This window comes from Myotis lucifugus, unplaced genomic scaffold, assembly GCF_000147115.1.
Source record: "Myotis lucifugus unplaced genomic scaffold, Myoluc2.0 scaffold_10, whole genome shotgun sequence".
NCBI classification, from domain to species: domain Eukaryota; kingdom Metazoa; phylum Chordata; class Mammalia; order Chiroptera; family Vespertilionidae; genus Myotis; species Myotis lucifugus.
In genome coordinates this window covers 6,789,477-6,808,408 of record NW_005871058.1, presented here as the reverse complement: position 1 = coordinate 6,808,408, position 18,932 = coordinate 6,789,477, and the positions used below count along the sequence as shown (strand labels likewise).

Below are 18,932 nucleotides of genomic sequence, written 5' to 3'. Positions count from 1 at the left end.
TTTAACAGCTCTTGCGTCATGGAATGTGGTACTTTTTAAAAATAGGCGACCCTTGGTGTCATGGAAAGAAGAGGAAAAGTGGGGGGATCCAGGGAAAGAGGGAGGGAGGGCAGGAGCGAAAGGAAGAGGGGCAGACTTGGGTAATGGGGTGGGTTTGAAATACTCTGTGGTATAATGTAGATGCCCAGGCTCGGGAGGCTTCAGCCATCCCACCAGATCCCCCTTACAAATCTGTCTCCCGGCTGGTGTCCAGGCAGAGGGCATACAGGGACCTCCGCAAGTCCACATTGCTCTTGGCCTTGAGGTTACACTTCTCTAGAGGGCAGCTGCCCCCTCGGGCCCCCTCCGCATTCTCCAGGGACCCCTTGCAGAAGGACCCCTTGTTCCAGCTGGCCTTCCGCTGGCCTCTGCCGTCCAGCCCTGTCCCCTGGCTCTGGCTGCCCTGCTCCTCCTTCAGGGCGGCCAGCTCCTCGTGGCGGTCCGACTCCCGGTGGTCCGTCTCCCGGTGGTAGAAGTAGTTGAAGTTGGAGACAATGACGGGCACCGGCAGGGCGATGGTGAGGACCCCGGCGATGGCGCACAGTGAGCCCACGATCTTGCCCCCCACGGTGACTGGCCGCATGTCCCCGTAGCCCACCGTGGTCATGGTGACGACCGCCCACCAGAAGGCATCGGGGATGCTGGAGAAGTGGGTGTGCTGGTTGTCCGCCTCTGCGAAGTAGACTGCGCTGGAGAAGAGGATGACTCCGATGAAAAGGAAGAAGATGAGCAGGCCCAGCTCCCGCATGGAGGCCTGCAGGGTCTTGCCCAGGATCTGCAGCCCCTTGGAGTGGCGGGAGAGCTTGAAGATGCGGAACACGCGGACCAGACGGATCACTCTGAGGATGGCCAGGGACATGGCCTGCTGCCCGTTCTGGCCGCCCCCCGGCTGTGGCTCCGCCAGCTCGGTGCCCAAGGTGATGAAGTAGGGGAAGATGGCCACCACGTCGATGACATTCATGATGTTCCGACAGAAGTCGGCCTTGCTGGGGCAGGCCAGGAAGCGCACCAGCAGCTCGAAGGTGAACCAGATGACGCACGTGGTCTCGACAATGAAGAAGGGGTCGGCCAGGGTCCTGGGCAGGAGAGGCGCCACCGTGGGACCAGAGGAGGGCGCCCCGGCCCCGCTGCCATTGGCCCCCCGCTCCGGCCCCGAAGGCGGGTGGGGCGCCTGGGGGTGGCGGAGCAGCTCCCGCTCATCCCTGAATTCGGGCAAGGTCTCCAGGCAGAAGGTGATGATAGAGATGAGGATGACCAAGACCGAGACGATGGCGACGGCCCGCGCGGACCCCGAGCTCTCTGGATATTCAAAGATAAGCCACACCTGGCGCTGGAACTGGTTGCGGGGCAGGGGTTTCTCCTCTTCTTTAATGAAGCCCTCGTCCTCCCGGAAGCGCTCCATGGCCTCGTCCCCCAGCTGGTAGAAGCGAATTTCGTCGGCGAACACGTCCAAGGAGACGTTGACCGGCCTGCGCAGCCGGCCCCCCGACTGGTAGTAGTAAAGGATGCCGTCGAAGCTGGGCCGGTTGCGGTCGAAGAAGTATTCGTTGCGCAGGGGGTCGAAGTAGCGCAGGCGCCTGGCGGGGTCCCCCAGGAGGGTGTTGGGGAACTGCGCCAGGGTGCCCAGCTGCGTCTCGAAGCGCAGCCCCGAGATGTTGATGAGGACGCGCTGGTGGTGAAGGGCCTCCGCGCTCGGCACCGGATCCTCCGCCGCGCCCTGGGCGGGGTCGCCTTCTCCCTCCTCGTCCCCCGTCGGAACCTGTCCAGGCTGTGGCTGCTCCGGGGGCAGCCGTGGCCAAGGCCGCCCTCCTGGCTCCGAGCTCCGGGGCGCGCCGCATCCCCTGGGCGCCGGCCCTTTGGGTCCATCGCAGAGCGCAGCCGTCGAGGGGCACTGGAGCTCCCCCGCTGTGGCTTGGCCACAGCCCACCCGGTCCTCACCTCCTCCTCTGACGGTCATGGCCCCGCCGTTCTCCAGGGGCACCAGGGAGATCTCCATGGCCCTGGGGCCCGGGGCATGCTGCGCCCCTGGATCCGCTCCCGCGCCCCACTCACACCCCGCGAGAGCCTGGCATCCGGCTCCTCTCCCGCCGTCGGCTGGCTCACAGTGAGGCGGGCTGGGGTTGCTGGCGCGATCCCCTCGCTAGGTCCTGACGTCAAGAAGCCGCTGCCCAGCTCTCTGCCTTTCTCTGGGTTCTGGCAGCCCGTTACCAAGCAGCCAAAAACCTCCTTCCAGCAGATGCAACCTTCAGCCGCCCCTCCCGGCTGCGCGGCGGCGCCCGGCCTCCCCTTGGCGCGCTTCCCCGCCTCCTCCCTTCCCCTCCCCTCCTCTTCCTCCGCCTCCCCTCCCGGGTACCCAGACAGCTAGCGTCTCTCCGGAGGGCGCAGCGGCGGCCCTAAGCAGGGGAGGGAGGAGGGCTGAGAAGGTCGCAGCAGGGCGAGGGAGGGAGGTTGGGAGGGAGCGGGGAGGATGGAGGAACAGGTTGTACCTAGAGCGCTGAAACTCCCAGGGCAACCAGATGAGAATAGCTCGGGATTTCAGTTCACCTGGGAGCCCGCTGAACACAGAGTGGACTCGAGGGGGAATGAGTTGTCATGGGTTGAAGGGATAAATCTTTGGCTGCGTCGGAGTAAGAAAGAAGAGGCAACAGTCCTTTTCACATTTCTGCCTTGGAGGAATAACGGTTCTCTCTTCTCTGGGAAACATTTCACACTGGAAGGGGCGTGGCAGAGCTATGGGCCTTGAAAGATGAGATAGATAGATGATAGATGATTGATAGATAGATAGATGATTGATAGGTAGACAGATTTCCAAACCAATCGAGAAGCATGTCTCTTCCCAACTCCTAACAAACCCACCAAGAGGTAACAGGCTGCAACCTTGCCCTTACCCGGGGAAAGCCCTCATTCCCAGTCCAGGAAGCAGTGGTCAGCAGTGCAGTATGCCAAGGCTGCGAGTTTGATCCCTGGTCAGGGCACATACAAAAAGCAACCCATGAATGAATAGATACGTGGAACAGCAAATCGATGCCCCCCCCCCTCAAATCAATAAATAACATTTTTAAAAACACCTTAACAGGAAAGGGGAGGAGGGATAAAGAAATCCTGGTGAGAGCTGTTGCTGCCTGGTGAAGGGAGCTAGCCACTGCGTGGAGGTCCGTGTAGGGACAGTGTACCTGAGAGAACCAGAGACGTTGTGGAAGCCCCCAGGGCTGAGGAACTCCCAGCAGTAGAATAATAACCAGCATATACTTTGCTCTTATGATGCACCAGGCTCAGCAACCTGTTTTGTAAGAACTAATCTTATCCTTATTTTATAGATGAGGAAACTGAAACACAGTGAGACTGAATAGCTTGCCAAGGTCATACAGGTAGAAAGAGGCAATGCTGGGATTCAAACTTAAGCAAACATCGATGAGTCTCTTGCTCCCTCCACTCCACTCCTCTATAGAAATGTGTAATCCCCTTTCCAGATGCAAGCACTCTCTCCCCCCAACATGGGATGCCTGAGGGCTTAAGTTCCCTCCTGCAGGAGGCAAGGGATGGCTAAGATAACAGCTAAGTCCTTCTGGGTTACTGCACTGGGCTATCTGCCCCTGCCCCAGCTCCTGCAGGGTTTCAGTGGGCATCTATAGCCAAGGGAGATATCTTTCAAGGCAATTCTGACAGTTCCAGATGTTTGTTGGTTTTAAGTTACCGTAAAGTCACTGTGTTTTTTAATGTCTGATTAGTTTTGTTCCTATATGTTGTTTGGGGTTTATGTGTGTGGATGTTACAGTCTCTTATCTGCCATCTGCACAGACGGGATGTTTTGGAAACTTGGTACCAGGTGCACAAGTGTTAGTTGAAATAGCAGGGGGTGCACATACCAGGCCCGTGTCTGGGTTGGAGAAGTGTATGTGCATGTGGCTTTTTGAAGTGTGAGAGTGGACGTGATTTCAGCAGGTGGAAATGTTTTCATTGTGTGTGACTTGTGCATGTGATTGGCTGTCCTTGCAGATGTGCATGAGTGAGGAAGGGGCATGGAAGTGAAAATCAGTATGTGGAGGCATCACTGGTTGACCGAAGGGCCTTGCACTCCCCTCCCCAGACCTCTGCCATTCCTGCTCCGTCTGCTCTGGGTTTTTATTTTCTCTGGCTCTGAGGTTGCCAGTCAGGATCAGGTCTGCCCTTGGGGAGCCTGGGGCTTACTGAGCTGGCAAAGGGTGCTCTCAGACCCCTGGCCTCGCTTCTTGTTTACTGACTCATGCATCTTGTAAATACAGGGACACCACATTGGTTCACAGGGCTCTTCCTGGGCTCCCAAAGGAAAAATGTTCTCTGGACCTTGTCTTCCAGGGGGAGACTATTTCCCGAAGAATCAGCACAACATAAACAGTCCTGGAAAAGCACATAGGCCAGGCTTCCTTTAATGTGGTAATTTCTTAAATCTGCTTTCCATACATTTATTGCCTTCGTAGATTCCCTGCAAAATTGCCTCCAGATGTCACATGTGGCAGCCATGGGTGTATACTGCTAGGTTCTCCCTTAAACAAAGAACTTACTTTTTAGTTTCAAGGAGTACAGTTAGCTGACAGCCTCAGCTGGTAGTGTTAGGGGCAGAAATAGAATATTGGGGACTAGCTGTTAATTATAAGAAATACTAGAGGCCTGGTACGCAAAATTCATGCACTCAGGGGGTCCCTCAGCCCGGCCTGCGCCCTCTCACATTCAGGAGCTCTCCGGGAATGTCCAACTGACAGCTTAGGCCCGCTCCCTGTGCTCGCCACCTGTAAGCCTGGCTTCTGGCTGAGCAGTGCTCCCCCTGTGGGACTGCACAGACCACCAGGGGGCAGCTCCTACATTGAGCGTCTGCCCCTAGTGGTCAGTGCACATCATAGCAACCAGTCATTCTACCATTCTGTCGATTTACATATTAGCCTTTTATTATATAGGATTCATCGTTCTCTGTTAACTGTGATTGTTTTGTTCTGATTAAAGAAAGCACATTCTAACCAGGCTGAGAGTTTCACACCCCTGGGACCTGGGAGTCAACCTTGGAATGTGGTCCATTCTCAACCAAGAACTGACTATTATCATGGAAAGATTAACAACCTTATTGCCCAAACAATGGAGGCCCACCCCAGCCCACAATGCCTGTAATCTGTAACTGTCACACCCATTCTTATTCCTTTTGCCTACCTCCCCATGTAAACTGATTTATGGGGGGTGCAGAGCGGATTTTCATGGATGACCTGCTGCTCTCCCATGCTGCTGGCATTATTGGAATAAATGCTCATATAAGATTCAACCCTGTCTCTGTTTATTTGGCTTAAGTAGTGACAGGCAGCCCAGACCCACAGGGTTACAAGGATGGGCCATTTCTGCCCAGTGCAGACTTGGCTGTTTTCCCAGTCCCTTTTCTATCACTTTGGTAAACCAGCTATTTCAAATCACCCCCATCACCCTGAATCTCCTCTCCATCACAAAAGGAAAGTGAAGAAAACCATCTTAGCATTTCCTCTACAAGGGAAGCTGTCACCCCCACACTGGGGAGACTTGTTCTTCCCCACTTCCCCATAATTCCTCAGTTAGCATCTTTGTAAGCAAACATGGAGGTATTGGGAGTCAGAGGAGAGGGCTTGGGACTTCTTAGGCTGGACCGGGGAGAGACAACAGAAGGCAGCATAGATAAAATTCACCAAAATGCCTTTAAACAATTTTTAAACATATATCTTTATTGATTTCAGAGAAGAAGGGAGAGGGAAAGAGAGATAGAAGCATCATTGATGAGAGAGAATCATTGACTGCCTGCCTCCTGCATGCCCCCACTGAGGATCTCGCCTGCAACCCAGGCATGTGCCCTTGACTGGAATCGAACCCAGGGCCCCTCAGTCCGCAAGCAGACGCTCTACCCACTGAACCAAACCAGCTAGGGCTAAACAATTATTTAAAAAATGGTAGGCTGGGTCTTCCTGCTCAGTGTTACAAAGTGTGGATTCTGAGGTGCATTACTATTAAATAAGATATAGCAAGGCTATGTTGTCAAGCAATGATTGGATCGAGTATTATTAATCAGCAAAAGGGTAAAGCCCTCTCTCACCTAATCCTGTCCCCCAGATGCACTCCATATAGATTTGTAGTAAAAAACATTTTAATGAGGGGAGCAGCTGTCCTTCCTCTCCCTCCCCTGCCCTCTCACTTGCCCCTCAATGCAACACCTTGGGAAGGAAGCCCTGGAAATGACCTTCCTTTCCTGTTTGATGGAAGCGTCAAAGGTGAAGTAAAGCAAAACACATGAACAAAACAAACGTGTTTGTGGGGTGTGGGGAGAGAAGATGTGTTTACTGTGCTGAGAGATGGAAGCTGGAGAAAAGGCTGGGGGTTAGAGGAGAGGGAGAGATTACGCTTAAGTTGACCCAGATCTGACAGAGGCCTCAGGCGGACTGTTCTCATGTCCTGTTTAGAGGGATTAAGATGAGAGGCCATTCACAAATCAAGACTCACATCTGGAGCTTGGCTTTTCCCCTCCCTCCCTCCTGTCCTCTTTCCCCCTCTCGATATAATCCAGGAATAAATTCATTAATGGATCCAGTGCATTTTCAGAGACCAAACATAGAAAGGAAAGTGACATATACAGGGGCCCGGAGGGCTTGCCTCCCTTTCCGCCTCCATTGACGAGCTGCTGGGTTATAGACGCATTGTGACTATTTTTCTGTCTCTCTTTTGCTCAAGTCCATCCTTTCTTCCCTAAACACATCTCATGATGCTATTCACTTGCATAAGATGAAAACCTTCTAACTTTGAACCAAGAGCTTCATTTGTTGTTAGGGTTGGAGATATTTGAATTGGTTGTTGTTGTTTTTTTACTTTCTCAACAACAGCTGCACCTTTTATTTCCCAACTCTCTGCTTAGGTACCCAAATCAAGGGAAGCAGTAATTGAGTATTTTAGATTCAATTTCCAGCTAAATTATTGCCCACCCTGCATAAATACATATTTATGAATTTAGGTTATGTATCAAGATCTATGGAAAAAAGTATTTTAAAAGTGCTAAGCAAATGTAAGATTGTTTTATTATTATATAAGAAGCATCCCTGCTAAGTCTGGAAAAACCTGTGGTCAATACACAACCCATGCAGGCCAGGAAGGGGTCTGGGTCAGATTAGTTCCATTCCAGCCATACGGGCATTTTAATGCTTCCAGGTCTGGAGACAGAGTTTTCTTGCTCCCAAAAGTTGGCATCTCAAGAGTCAGATTCTCAAACTTTGGTTAAGGGGTCAGAGGTAACTGACCCTTGGGCCCCAGGTGGGATTTTAATTCTCATGATTTCTAGAGCCCTTTAGCCTCCCCAGGTGGGGCACATTTGGTCTCCGAAGGAATGTCAAGCCAGAGGTATCAACATCCAATCTCAGGACATCATGGTCAGATCAGCCTTCCAGACCTCCCTGCTTGCTGCCCAGTGTTTGTGTGGTCTTACACTGCTCTGGAACTAGGCATCCCCATCCTCTTCCCTCTTTCCCTCTCTCCCTTTCCACTCCTCTCCCAGACTTTCCCATCAAGCCACACTGCTATTACCTTCAGGTAATGAAATCTGTAGAAGGAGGCTCAACTCAATCTGTGCTAAGCCCAATTACCCAAAGATGGAATAACCACATGGTGCTTGCCCAGGAGACAGACTTGTTTTTTAAAACATGTTTTGTTACATATGTGATACCTTATCAATAAATAAAATAAATAAAATATGTTTTGTTCTTTTTATTGATTTCAGAGAGAGGAAGGGAGAGGGAGAGAGAGATAGAAACATCAATGATTAGAGAGAATCGTTGATGGGCTGCCTCCTACTGAGGATCAATCCCACACCCAAGCATGTGCCCTGACCAGGAATCCAACTGTGACCTCCTGGTTCACAGATCGATACTCAACCACAGGCTGGGCCACACTGTGATTCTTTAAAAACATCCCTTCTCTACTCAAAAGTAGACCCTCAAATATTTGTTGAATCAATGAATGAAATGTTAACAGTGCTTGTTACTGGGCCCAGGAACTAGAGTTTATTTTTGTTTCTACCTTTAGATTACCCGGACACAGATATTGCTGAGAAAGGAGGTGATATTGGTGAAGTGAAACATCAATGATACAAAAGAGGGAGCTACACAAATATATTACTATTCTAGTCAGAAGGAACAGCAAGTGCAAAGGCCCCAAGGCAAGAATGAACCTGGAATGTCGATCAAAACCACGATGAGCTACCACTCACATCTGTTAGAATGACTATTAACAACAAGACAAGAACTAACAAAAACTAACAAGTTGGAGAGGATGTGGAGAAAAAGAACCCTCAGACACTGCTGGTGAGAATACACTACTGGTGGGAATGTAAATTGGTACAGCCACTATTGGAAAACAGTATGGAGATTCTTCAAAAAACCATTAAGAATAGAGCTACCATATGGCCCAGCAATCCCTCTTCTGGGTATCTACCAAAAAAAGGCAACAACAACAAAAAACACAAACAAACAAAAAAAAACCTTGAAAACACTATTTAAAATTCGTGCAAGGTAGGCCTTCCTTCCCCTGGCTGCCGGCACCAGCTTCCCTCTGGCACCCGGGACTCAGGCTTCCCTAGCAGCCATGGCTTCATCTGGAAGGTCCTCCAGAAGGACGTCTGGTCTAATTAGCATATTGTGCTTTTATTATTATAGATATGTACCCCTATGTTCTCGGCAGCATTATTCACAATAGCCAAGACATGGAAACAACCTAAGTGTCCTTCAACCAATGATTGGATAAAGATGTGGTACATAAATACAATGGAATACTACTCAGCCATAAAAGATGATGAAATATTATTTGCAACAACATGGATGGATCTTTAGAGTACCAAGCTAAGTGAAATAAGTCAGACAGCAAAGAACAAGAACCATATAAAGTCATTGACATGTGGGATATAAAACATCAACAAACAAATAAATAAAACAAACAAACTCATAGATGCAGAAAGCAGTATGGTAGTTACCAGAAGGGAAGGGGTGAGGGAAGTATGAAGAGGGTAAAGGGGATCAAATATATGGTGAGGGAAGGAGACTAGACTTTGGGTGGTAAGCACACAATGCAATATACAGATGATGTATTATAAACTTGTATACCTAAAACTTATATAATGTTATTAACCAATGTTACCCCAATACATTCAATTTTTTTATTTTTTTAATTGATTTCAGAGAGGAAGGGAGAGGTGAGAGAGAGATAGAAACATCAATGATGAGAGAAACTCATTGATCGGCTCCCTCCTGCATGCCCCACACTGAGGATCGAGCCCAAAGCCTGGGCATGTGCCCTGACCAGGAATTGAAGCGTGACCTCCTGGTTCATAGGTCAATGCTCAACCACTGAGCCATGCCAGCTGGGCAATACATTCAATTTTTAAAAAGAATAAAGAAAGGGTTGGTATGACTGACACATGGTAGGTGTTAGAGGGAAAAATTAGAAAGATGATGTTTGAGAGGTAGATGGGCATGTTATGAACACAAGCAGGGATTCCTGAAGACTCTAGTTCATGGACTCTTTTCTATGAAGTGGTTTTCTTGGCCAGGGCACTATCCTATATATGACGAAGCAGAAGGCATTCTAAGTCCATGAATGTTGGTATTGGCTAAGTTATGATAGGCAAGGAAAGCAGATCCAAATTCAGAACAACATCCATTTCCATGAAAAAAAATCAAGCTTTGCCCCAATGAAATGAACTTGCCACCATGGGGCTGCTGGCCTTAGGTGTTTTTACATTGCATTCATCCATAAGCCAATGCTGAGACAGGACTTGTGCTCAGGAGATGACCCTGTAAGCACCTGGCTGCTTTGTTCTTAATCTCTGTGGGTTCTAGGCCCAATCCTCAAAGTTCATTGGCAAAGCCCTTCTCAAAACCTTCACAGTAATTTTCAATGCTGCTCTTTTCAAGTCTCTGACATATAGCCAGTGACTGGTGACAGAGCCAGACTCAGGTCATGTTTCCTTCCAGTCAAAATACATGATAAAAGGCATTGCTTGAAAGCCTGCCTGATTCCTGCTGAAATCCTGCCCTCTGCTGTCCTTCAAAACAGCTGCGGATAGGGGGTGTGGTACACAATAGACTTCCAGCTGGTAGTGCATCTTGCACAACATCTATAAACCAGGCTTGACTTTTATTATGCTCAGTTAATTGGCCAACAACTCTCTGCCAGGGCGAAGGGACAGACTGGCCGGGACAAGGTGTGGAAATAGTGTCGTCAAAAGCACAGAGAGGGAAGAAATCTGCTCACACAAACTAAGTGCCTATGGCCTGCTCTGGCCCCATCGACGAGGTGATGGAGTGTTACTGGACATGGTCCACTTTATGAGTAGGTGGGTTAGATAGCACCTGTGTCCCATGGTCTCCAACACACTAGTAACAAATCGAAGCTGCTTCTGAAAAGGAAAGTAGCCAGGGGTTCACAGCTTTGCTACCCAATCCTGTGTGCTTCCATGATTTTCTGGAGAGACTTGTTTCTGATTTCACTAAGTCTCCCAGGTATTTTGAGAGGGCGGAGGAGCAGACCTGCTTAGATGGCAGCCTGGGCCTCCTACAGAGACTGCTTTGCACTGACAGCTTCTCAGGTCACCTAGAAAATAAATCTACAAAACACCCGTGTGCCATATGCTGTCTCTACAAGGTGCTGTGCTTTTCCTAGTTGTAGAAGGGGCAAGATGTAGCAATGTGTCCTTACCACTGGAGGGGCTATCACCACTGAATCCCTGGGGATATTACTAAGCAGTCAAGTGCCTGTACCTCTGTGAGATTCGGAGTTCATCCTTTGAACACATGAATCTACCATGGCATTCGTGTATCTGGTATTTCCAACAGTGTGTTAATGTGACATCCTATGGTTTGGTGATTCATTAAATGTCCTCATGTAGCACACAGCTGGATTTGACATCTATGGGACAGATTTATAAAGCTGTTTCTGTCCCTGCCAGGTAAAAGCAAACTGCTAGGGGACTCTGCTAACTAAAATGGATAAAAATGCAGAGGTTATACCAATAGTTACATATCAAATGTAACTAAGGCTGTTAACTAAGTTAACCTTGGTTAACTAAGGCTGTTCTAAGATGCTCCAATAGAGACCATTTCAGGAATAGCAGCTGTAATTCAGATCACCTCAAGATTAAGTTTGTTTGTTGTTTTTTTAAAATATATTTTATTGATTTTTTACAGAGAGGAAGGGAGAGGGATAGAGAATTAGAAACATCGATGAGAGAGAAACATCGATCAGCTGCCTCCTGCACACCCCCTACTGGGGATGTGCCCACAACCAAGGTACATGCCCTTGACTGGGATCGAACCCGGGACCCCTTAGTCCACAGGCCGACGCTCTATCCACTGAGCCAAACCAGTCAGGGCTCAAGATTAAGTTTTAATGCAGAGTCCACTGTCATTTCCAAGAACCATCAATCCTTCTCACTGGTCAAATGACTCACTTGGGGATATGACAGGTTACCACATTTGTATCTTTCTACCCTCTGATGGTTGTACAACTTCTATAATTACCTCCAAAGACATACTGCTTTTTTACTTAGTATTTTGGAGGAACAGAATGCTCCAATGTCTTGTCTTCCCCTTGGTCCTTCTACCACAGAGCATTTACTCCTTAGGACAGGGAGCCAATGGAGAGATTCTGCAAAGGATGTGTATCCTATCTACACTTAGGAACTGAGGAAATGAATCAGGGTGATGGGGGGAGGGAGGGGGAGGAGGAGTTCAGTGTCCAATCTTCCTCCCATGACCTCTATTCTTACCAGGAGTCATAGTCTTCTCAATCCACCCCATAACTTAGAACAAGTTATCCACTGATCCCTAAAAACTTTGGTTATTTCTCATTTCAGACTGCATATCACCTAAAGAAATAGCTAGGTGAAAGGTTCATAACACACATCTCTACTGTTATAGCAAAGGCCCTTAAATCAAGGGTTCTGGTCCTGAGAATTAACTCAGTTCTAGGAATTGAGAAGCTGTGATTCTCTGGCTTGATTCAAGTGTCTGTTACATAGACCTATCAAGTTGGCTTTTTAAAAAAAATCAGGTTAAAACCTCTGTTGCTTTCATGCCTGACTCTAAGATTACCTAACCACTTTAAGAGATTGTGCAAATCCAACATTTCCTAATTACTACCTTTCCATCTTCTCCCTCCCCATGAAGGACGCACCCATTTTTCTTCTAGCAGGTGACCCTCCAACATGCTTGACCAGAAAGAACAGCAAGTGAGGACAGAACTTCCAGTTGCTCACAGGTTTCTGTTTTAGGCCCTGGCAGAAAAGTTACTGAAGAGGCAGGTGACCGAGCATGTGAAATCTCAATCTAGCACTGGCCAGCTCTTAGTGTTTGGTCCTGCTCTACATTGGTCCACCAGCAAATTGTAGACAGCTGCCCAAAACAGCACACGGAATATAGTATCTCCTGAGGGTACCAAATTCAACCTGATCCAGCTAAGTAAGGGATACTCAGCAGTGAGGCTGTGAGAAAACTGGTTTCCTATAACTGAGACTTTCAGGAGAACCAGTTTGGTGTTTTCTTTAGCTCAGTAGTTCACAACCTCAGCTGCAATGGAACCATCGGTTGGAGCCCTCAGAGAGGCTGGTTTAATAGCTTGGGCCTCTAGAGCTAAAAAATTGCCCGAGGTGATGTTAAAGTGCACTCGGGGACTTCCTAGCTCATGCCAGATGTCCCTATACCAACAACCAGGACCCCACTCTATCCCATAATTTTCATTTGAGAAACTTGAGGTTAGCTAAGTCATTTTATTGTCCAGAGTTTCACTCAATGCCTTGAGTTGAGGTTTGGGAATCAAGGTTCATTCTCTCCCTTAAGTTACCCAGTGCCCTTGAAAGCAACTATCTGACTCCATAATCCTTGCATTCTTTTTCCATCACCAGTATATTGTTCTACGGTGGCTGCTAAGCAGTATCCAAGGACCTTATCCTCAAGGAGCTCATGGATCCTGGTAACTAAAACCAATGGCCTGACAAGCTACTGGATTACTGAAGCTGCAAGCTTTCTATCCAGAATACAGAGGGCAGTGGCACTGCCTTTCGTCCTACCCAGAAACAACCAATGCCAAAGACCCCTCATTTCCCTGAAGGTCTGCCTACAACCCATTTTTTGGAATCAATATAGACATTAAAGTTCTTTTATTTGCAAACAACAACAAAAAATCAGTGACCCTAGTTAGCTTAAAGAAATAATATAGTGGATGGATTCTAGGATGGTTCACACATCCAAATAAACTGGAAAGAACCAAAGCTCGGGAAACATGAATCTCTGAAAACCTCCGTAGAGCTACCATAAAAGCCATCCATCCAGTTCTGTTCACTCAACCTCTCTGTCTCTCGAGAAGATCCGTTGGGCTCAGCTCAGCTTTAGGTCTTCCCCTATCAATCAGCTGTGGTAGGGAGGCAGAGTCGAAAAGCACAGACACGACCCCGGGTAAGGAGAACTGTAAACCAGCACCCACCCCAACAGAAGTCTACTTCAATTACCCACATCTGTAAGCCTCTATTTTGCAACTGATAAATAACAAGGGCAAAAAGACATTGTTTAATCAAATAATTTTAATTAACAGTAAGCAGCAAAAGTGCAATTACATGAAAAGCCTCATATTTTACATGTTTAAATTGTTCATTGTCTTTACTTGTAAGGTGTTGAAGGTGGGACCCACTCCTGAATCTTCTTTCTAGTGGTGGAATAAGGTACATATTGCTCTGAAGTGCCACTCAGGTTGAATTTATGGTTTGTCCAAATGAATTTACGAGCAGTAGGTGGTTTTGTTGTTGGAGGATCATCAGTCATACAGTGAAGCCAACGGTGCCTTAAAGAGGAGAAAGAAGACAGTTAGGAAGAGGCCGTGCAGTGTCGGGGAGGAAGGTTAAGAGGGCAGCTCTGGGGCTATTTTGTTGCTTGAGCTCAAATCTTAGCTCCATCACTAACTAAATGAACTTTTCTATGACTTAGTTTTTTCATCTGAACATCTCATTTCCTAAAGAGGGGTAAGGATTAAATGAGATGATACACATAAAGCACCTAGAAAAATTCCTGTGCATAGTAGGAATTCAACAAATGCTAGCTATTACTATTATCCTTACTGTATTTCATCAAATCTAGGACACCATCAATTTTAAGATACACCATTATTTTATGTATCTCTAAAAACTAAAAAATGCTGCCAATCAACTTATGAGACTATTGATAGAATATGTACCTAATTTTAGATGTAAAAATATGTTAGAAAATTGATGAACTACAGTATTACTATGAGATGCGCTGACTCTGGAGTTCCTGTGTGCTGAGTTGCTCTGCCTCATGAAGCTGTAGTTGGAAACCCAATGCTGAGGAAAAGGAAGAGGTAGAGGGTCTCTACATGCACCTTAAATTCAAGCTTAAGTCTGAACACTGGAGAACATAACATTTGTTACCTTAAAATTATTAGATCACAGTTCACAAGTATTTCAGCTTTAAGCGTTTAACCATTTAATTTCAAAGGATACTTGCTGGTAGGGGCCAGAAATCTGGCCTGAAGGAAGCTAGGAGCTTTCCTTGGAGTCTACAGGGGGATGTCTCTCTAATGACAGAGAAAGGAAGAATCAATGTCCAAGGGACAAAGAGTAGAACTGAGCAGGAATCCAAGCTGAATTTATATGGGAAAGGAAGGAGCGAGAACTCATCCCAGATCCCCCAAGGCTCAGAGCTCATAATACAGATATGACCCTATAAAAACAGGGAATGAGGAGACAGGCATAGAATGCAGCTCCAAGAATAAAAGGTTAACCAGCTACAGAGAAAAGGGTAAGGGGAGGAGGTTTCACTAAAATAATTAAGACTAAACCTAATAAGAAAAATTTATGATGCTATGTATGTTCAAGAGTGTTTACTAGCAATAATTGATAATACATAAAATCTGAAAACGTTTACCCAGTAAGGCTACTGGCAAGAGTCAAGGAATGAGTAAACAATTTATTCTCATAAGAAACAGGCTAGCATAACCCTTCTGTTACAATTAGTATTGAATAAAGGCTAAAGAAATAATATGATTTCCACACCAAAGAGTTTTTGCAAAACAGGTTTTCATTTTTATTCCAATTAATTAAAGACACCATTGGACTAACAGCACTGTCTAGAAAACTATGTTGCAGCTGGCATTAGAGCTTCAATTTTATGTCACTGTTATTTTCTTAAAGGACAAAATACAAAATTACTTAAACTTGATGATAAAGGCAGTGACACTACAAATGAGGACACTGAGAGAAAGGCAAAAAGTTATAAATACCAAAGAGATAAATACTTATAATGAAAATATAATACATTTTAGGAAAAACTCAGTACTCAAATATTAGTTGTGTCAAAATAACTGGAAACAAAGATATTAAATGACAATTATATACTAAGCTGCTGTAAGAAAGAAAGAACTCTTACCATTTGCAACAGCATGGATGGACCTGGAGAGCATTATGCTAAGCGAAACAAGCCAGTCAGAGAAAGATAAATATCACATGATCTCACTCATTTGTGGAATATAATGAACAACATAAACTGATGAATAAAAATAGATACAGAGATACAGGTAGCCTTCCCATGCTGCTGAAATGCTAATCTCTCTTTCCTCTTACCTTGCTAGCTACTACTCATTCTTCGGTGCTGGCTTGACCTCTGTGCTAAGCTCCAGATTCAGTTACTCTGCTGTTTTTGTGGCATATCTATTCACTTGGATTTCTGACAGGTATCTCAAACTTATATCTCCAAAAAAGAGGCTTCTGATTCCAACCCTCCATACACCCCAACCTCCCTTCTCTCAGTATTCTCATCTGAGTGAATGATACCACCACCTATGAATCACCTGATTCCTCTCTATCACCTCCCAGTAATCCCCCCTACCTGCCATCCTCTTCTCTACACAAGCTTCTAGAACATTTTATGCCAACCAAAAAAAACCTGATCAGTGTATACTGTATACATTTCGCCTCCTCCACATCTGTACATTCCCAACCAAAGATTGAAAACAGTACAGGCATTTACAATCTGCATTTAAGTGGATCCATGCAGTTCAAACCTGTGTTGTTCATGGGTCAACTGTATAAACTCCAAGAGAGCAAGGATGCAACAAGAAGAACCTGACATTGCTTCTGTAACATTCTTGCCAGAGCATAGTCTGAATCTAGTCATAAGGAAACACTGGACAAACCCAGGCTGGGGGACATTCTACCCTATAACATATCTGACCTGTAATTTTCAAAAGTGCCAAGGTCATAAAAGATAAGGAAAAGCTGAGCAACCAATCCAAGGTAAAAGAGCCTAGAGAGAATTAAGATGCACATGAAATGTCTGATTAGATCATCTTGCAATAAAGGACATTGTTGGAACCACTTGATGAAACTTGAAGAGGTCTGAAGATTACACAGTAGTGGTGTATCATTGGTAATTTCCTGACTTTGATGGTTATATTGTGGTTATGCAGCAGGAATCACACATTAAAATATTCAGGAGTGATGGGGCATCATTTTGGCAACTTAATATGAAATGATTCAAATACTTGTAACTTTTCAGAAATTTGATATTCCCAATTTTTAAAAAATTGTGAAACAGATCACATCCTACCCTACCGTCCAATGAGAAGAAGTCAAAGTGTTCACCATGACTTACAAGATCTACATGATCTAGGGCCTATTTCTCCTACTTCATTTCCTAATATCTTCCCCTCTCATTCCATTCCAGTCAAATTGGCCATATTGCTGTTCTTTGAATACAAGAAATACATCTCAAACACACCGGGCTTTTGCACTTGGTTACTGCTGCCTGGAGCTCTTCACCACCACCCCACCCCCTTTCTCCTTGCTCTCTTCATTTCCTTGAAGAAGTCTTTACTAACCCCAGGATAAAGCAGCCACCTAACCCTCCATGCTCTTTATCCCTTTATGAATGACAGCTTCATATTATCTTCTTTGTGTTTATTGTTACCTAAAACATAAAACGTATTTATTTTTCTCTTTGAGAGCAAGAACTTTGTTTTATTCACTGTTGTATCCCTGGTGTCTGCAATAGGTCTTTGCACCTGATAGGTATACAATAAATAAAGTTATTTGAATGCATAAAGTTGACACACTGTATGAGTTATTCATTTCTCTATGTGTAAGATAATGCCTGGCTCTAATAAATCAACCCTACTTCAAACTTATTCAGGAATCAAATCACAGGCAAGAATCCACAGATTTAGAATTCCACAGTACATGACACTCAGCAAAAGGGAGTCTGAGAAACAAACAGCTGTGCTTGTCTCACATCACTTCTTCCCACAAAGACTAATCACAGGCCTTTAAACTTCCCTTACAAACAAGGGTCACTGAAGGTACTCAGCCTTTAGAGGAGGCTCCACTCCACAGAGAAATTCAGCTCTAAACCCTCAATTGCCCTCAGGCACCTGCTGGAGTGCTGTCTTCTACCACTGTCAGCTTTTCTCCATGTGATGCCAGATTATATAAAAGGGCTTGCTTGGCTGAACAGCACTTTTATCTCTTCATATCTTTTACTATTTTGTAATTTTAAATTTGTTTCATCTCACATAATTTAAATCAGTTCCCTCCCCCACGCCCTACTCTCCCAAAATATAGACCCTGAGACCAATGTTAGATGCGTACTCTGAAGGAGATAGATCTCAATGTGAACAACACACCCACCTGCCTTCTACATCTTTACAGGACCAATCCCACCCAAAAAAACAACCAAACAAACAAATAAAAACCGGGACATTTTTTAATTTCTAAAACCAATAATTCACTTTGAGACCTTGGTCTTGAATAGTGCCCTTGACATTCAGAACGCCCCTTCGGAGAAGGCAGACAGCTCTAAACCTAAAATCCCAGCTCCCCAGACCTTAACAGAACCATACCTTACTTCCCATTTAAAAGAGGAAATCCAGCCTCAAATGTGGCATCAGTGCTGCTATTAAGAGCCAATGAGTTTTAGTATAGACATAATCCAATACTGTGGTTTTCAAACCACATCAATGTCATGGTTCAATGCTCCTAACTGGTCCACGTGGTAGACCAGAGGTTGAAAACTGGTTGTAGGTGAAGTCTTATAAACATGTTTGCTTAGCTCACACAATATAAAACAAAAACAAACAAATAAACAAAAACAAACCTATTCTGAACAATCAAATAGCCCATTTAGTTTAAATAAAATTAAAAATTCACTTTCTTAGTCACATTTCAAAGGGACACATGTGGCTAGTGGCTACCCTACTGAACAGAACAGATACAGAACATTCTATCATGTATTAGATAGTGATGTATTTAAGTTGACAAATATTTTAAATTAACATATAAAAAACAAGAAATCTCACCATAAAATACAGATTTCTACTTTCCCTTGAAAAATCATCTATCTGGAAACCCCTGGTCAAATTCTCACCTGATGGAACTGAGGAAGAATGAATAGTGCTGCTGCCCTCTTTGATGTAGTATGTGCTTTTCAGTTCATTATAGTCTTCACTATTCCTTATTGTCTCACATCTCACTCACTTTGGTTAAATGCGTGGATTTCTGATTGAGCTTTTACAATGGAAGTGAATACTCTGAGATTATCCCACTTGCCCAAAACTATTTCTGATGATTAAGCTCAACTAAAATAAAATGTCAGTTACCTTGATAAACTTACTTTTAGTTTTTTGGTGAAATTTTCTAAACTAGAAAGGATCTCCCCAGATTATTGTATATCAAACAAATGGTATTATTTCAGCAATCTATGGAATAGAGATCAGTACTTTGTCTTTTTTTTAATTAAATCTTTATTGTTCAGATTATTAGTTGTTCCTCTTTTTTCCCCCCATAGCTCCCCTCCATCTGGTTCCCCCCCCCC

General features: G+C 45.4%; 3 protein-coding genes across 3 annotated transcripts in view; all 3 read right to left on the bottom strand.

Moving 5' to 3' along the window:
- Positions 1–222: 222 nt before the first annotated feature.
- Positions 223–2,214, bottom strand: KCNA5 (potassium voltage-gated channel subfamily A member 5). The gene has a single exon (XM_006084132.3). The coding sequence runs from the start codon at positions 2,033–2,035 to the stop codon at positions 224–226; it is 1,812 nt and encodes a 603-aa protein (XP_006084194.1). The 5' UTR covers positions 2,036–2,214; the 3' UTR covers position 223.
- Positions 2,215–13,618: 11,404 nt separating this feature from the next.
- Positions 13,619–18,932, bottom strand: part of NDUFA12 (NADH:ubiquinone oxidoreductase subunit A12) — an 11,298-nt gene continuing 5,984 nt past the window's right edge. The window contains exon 4 of the mRNA XM_006084131.3: positions 13,619–13,893. Within this exon, the coding sequence (XP_006084193.1) occupies positions 13,713–13,893 (181 nt within the window). The 3' untranslated portion in view covers positions 13,619–13,712. The remainder of the gene's footprint in view (positions 13,894–18,932) is intronic.
- The window catches only part of NR2C1 (nuclear receptor subfamily 2 group C member 1), a 57,373-nt gene continuing 52,228 nt past the window's right edge, over positions 13,788–18,932 (bottom strand). The window contains exon 16 of the mRNA XM_023749953.1: positions 13,788–13,893. The gene's annotated coding sequence lies outside the window, so the exon portion shown is untranslated. The remainder of the gene's footprint in view (positions 13,894–18,932) is intronic.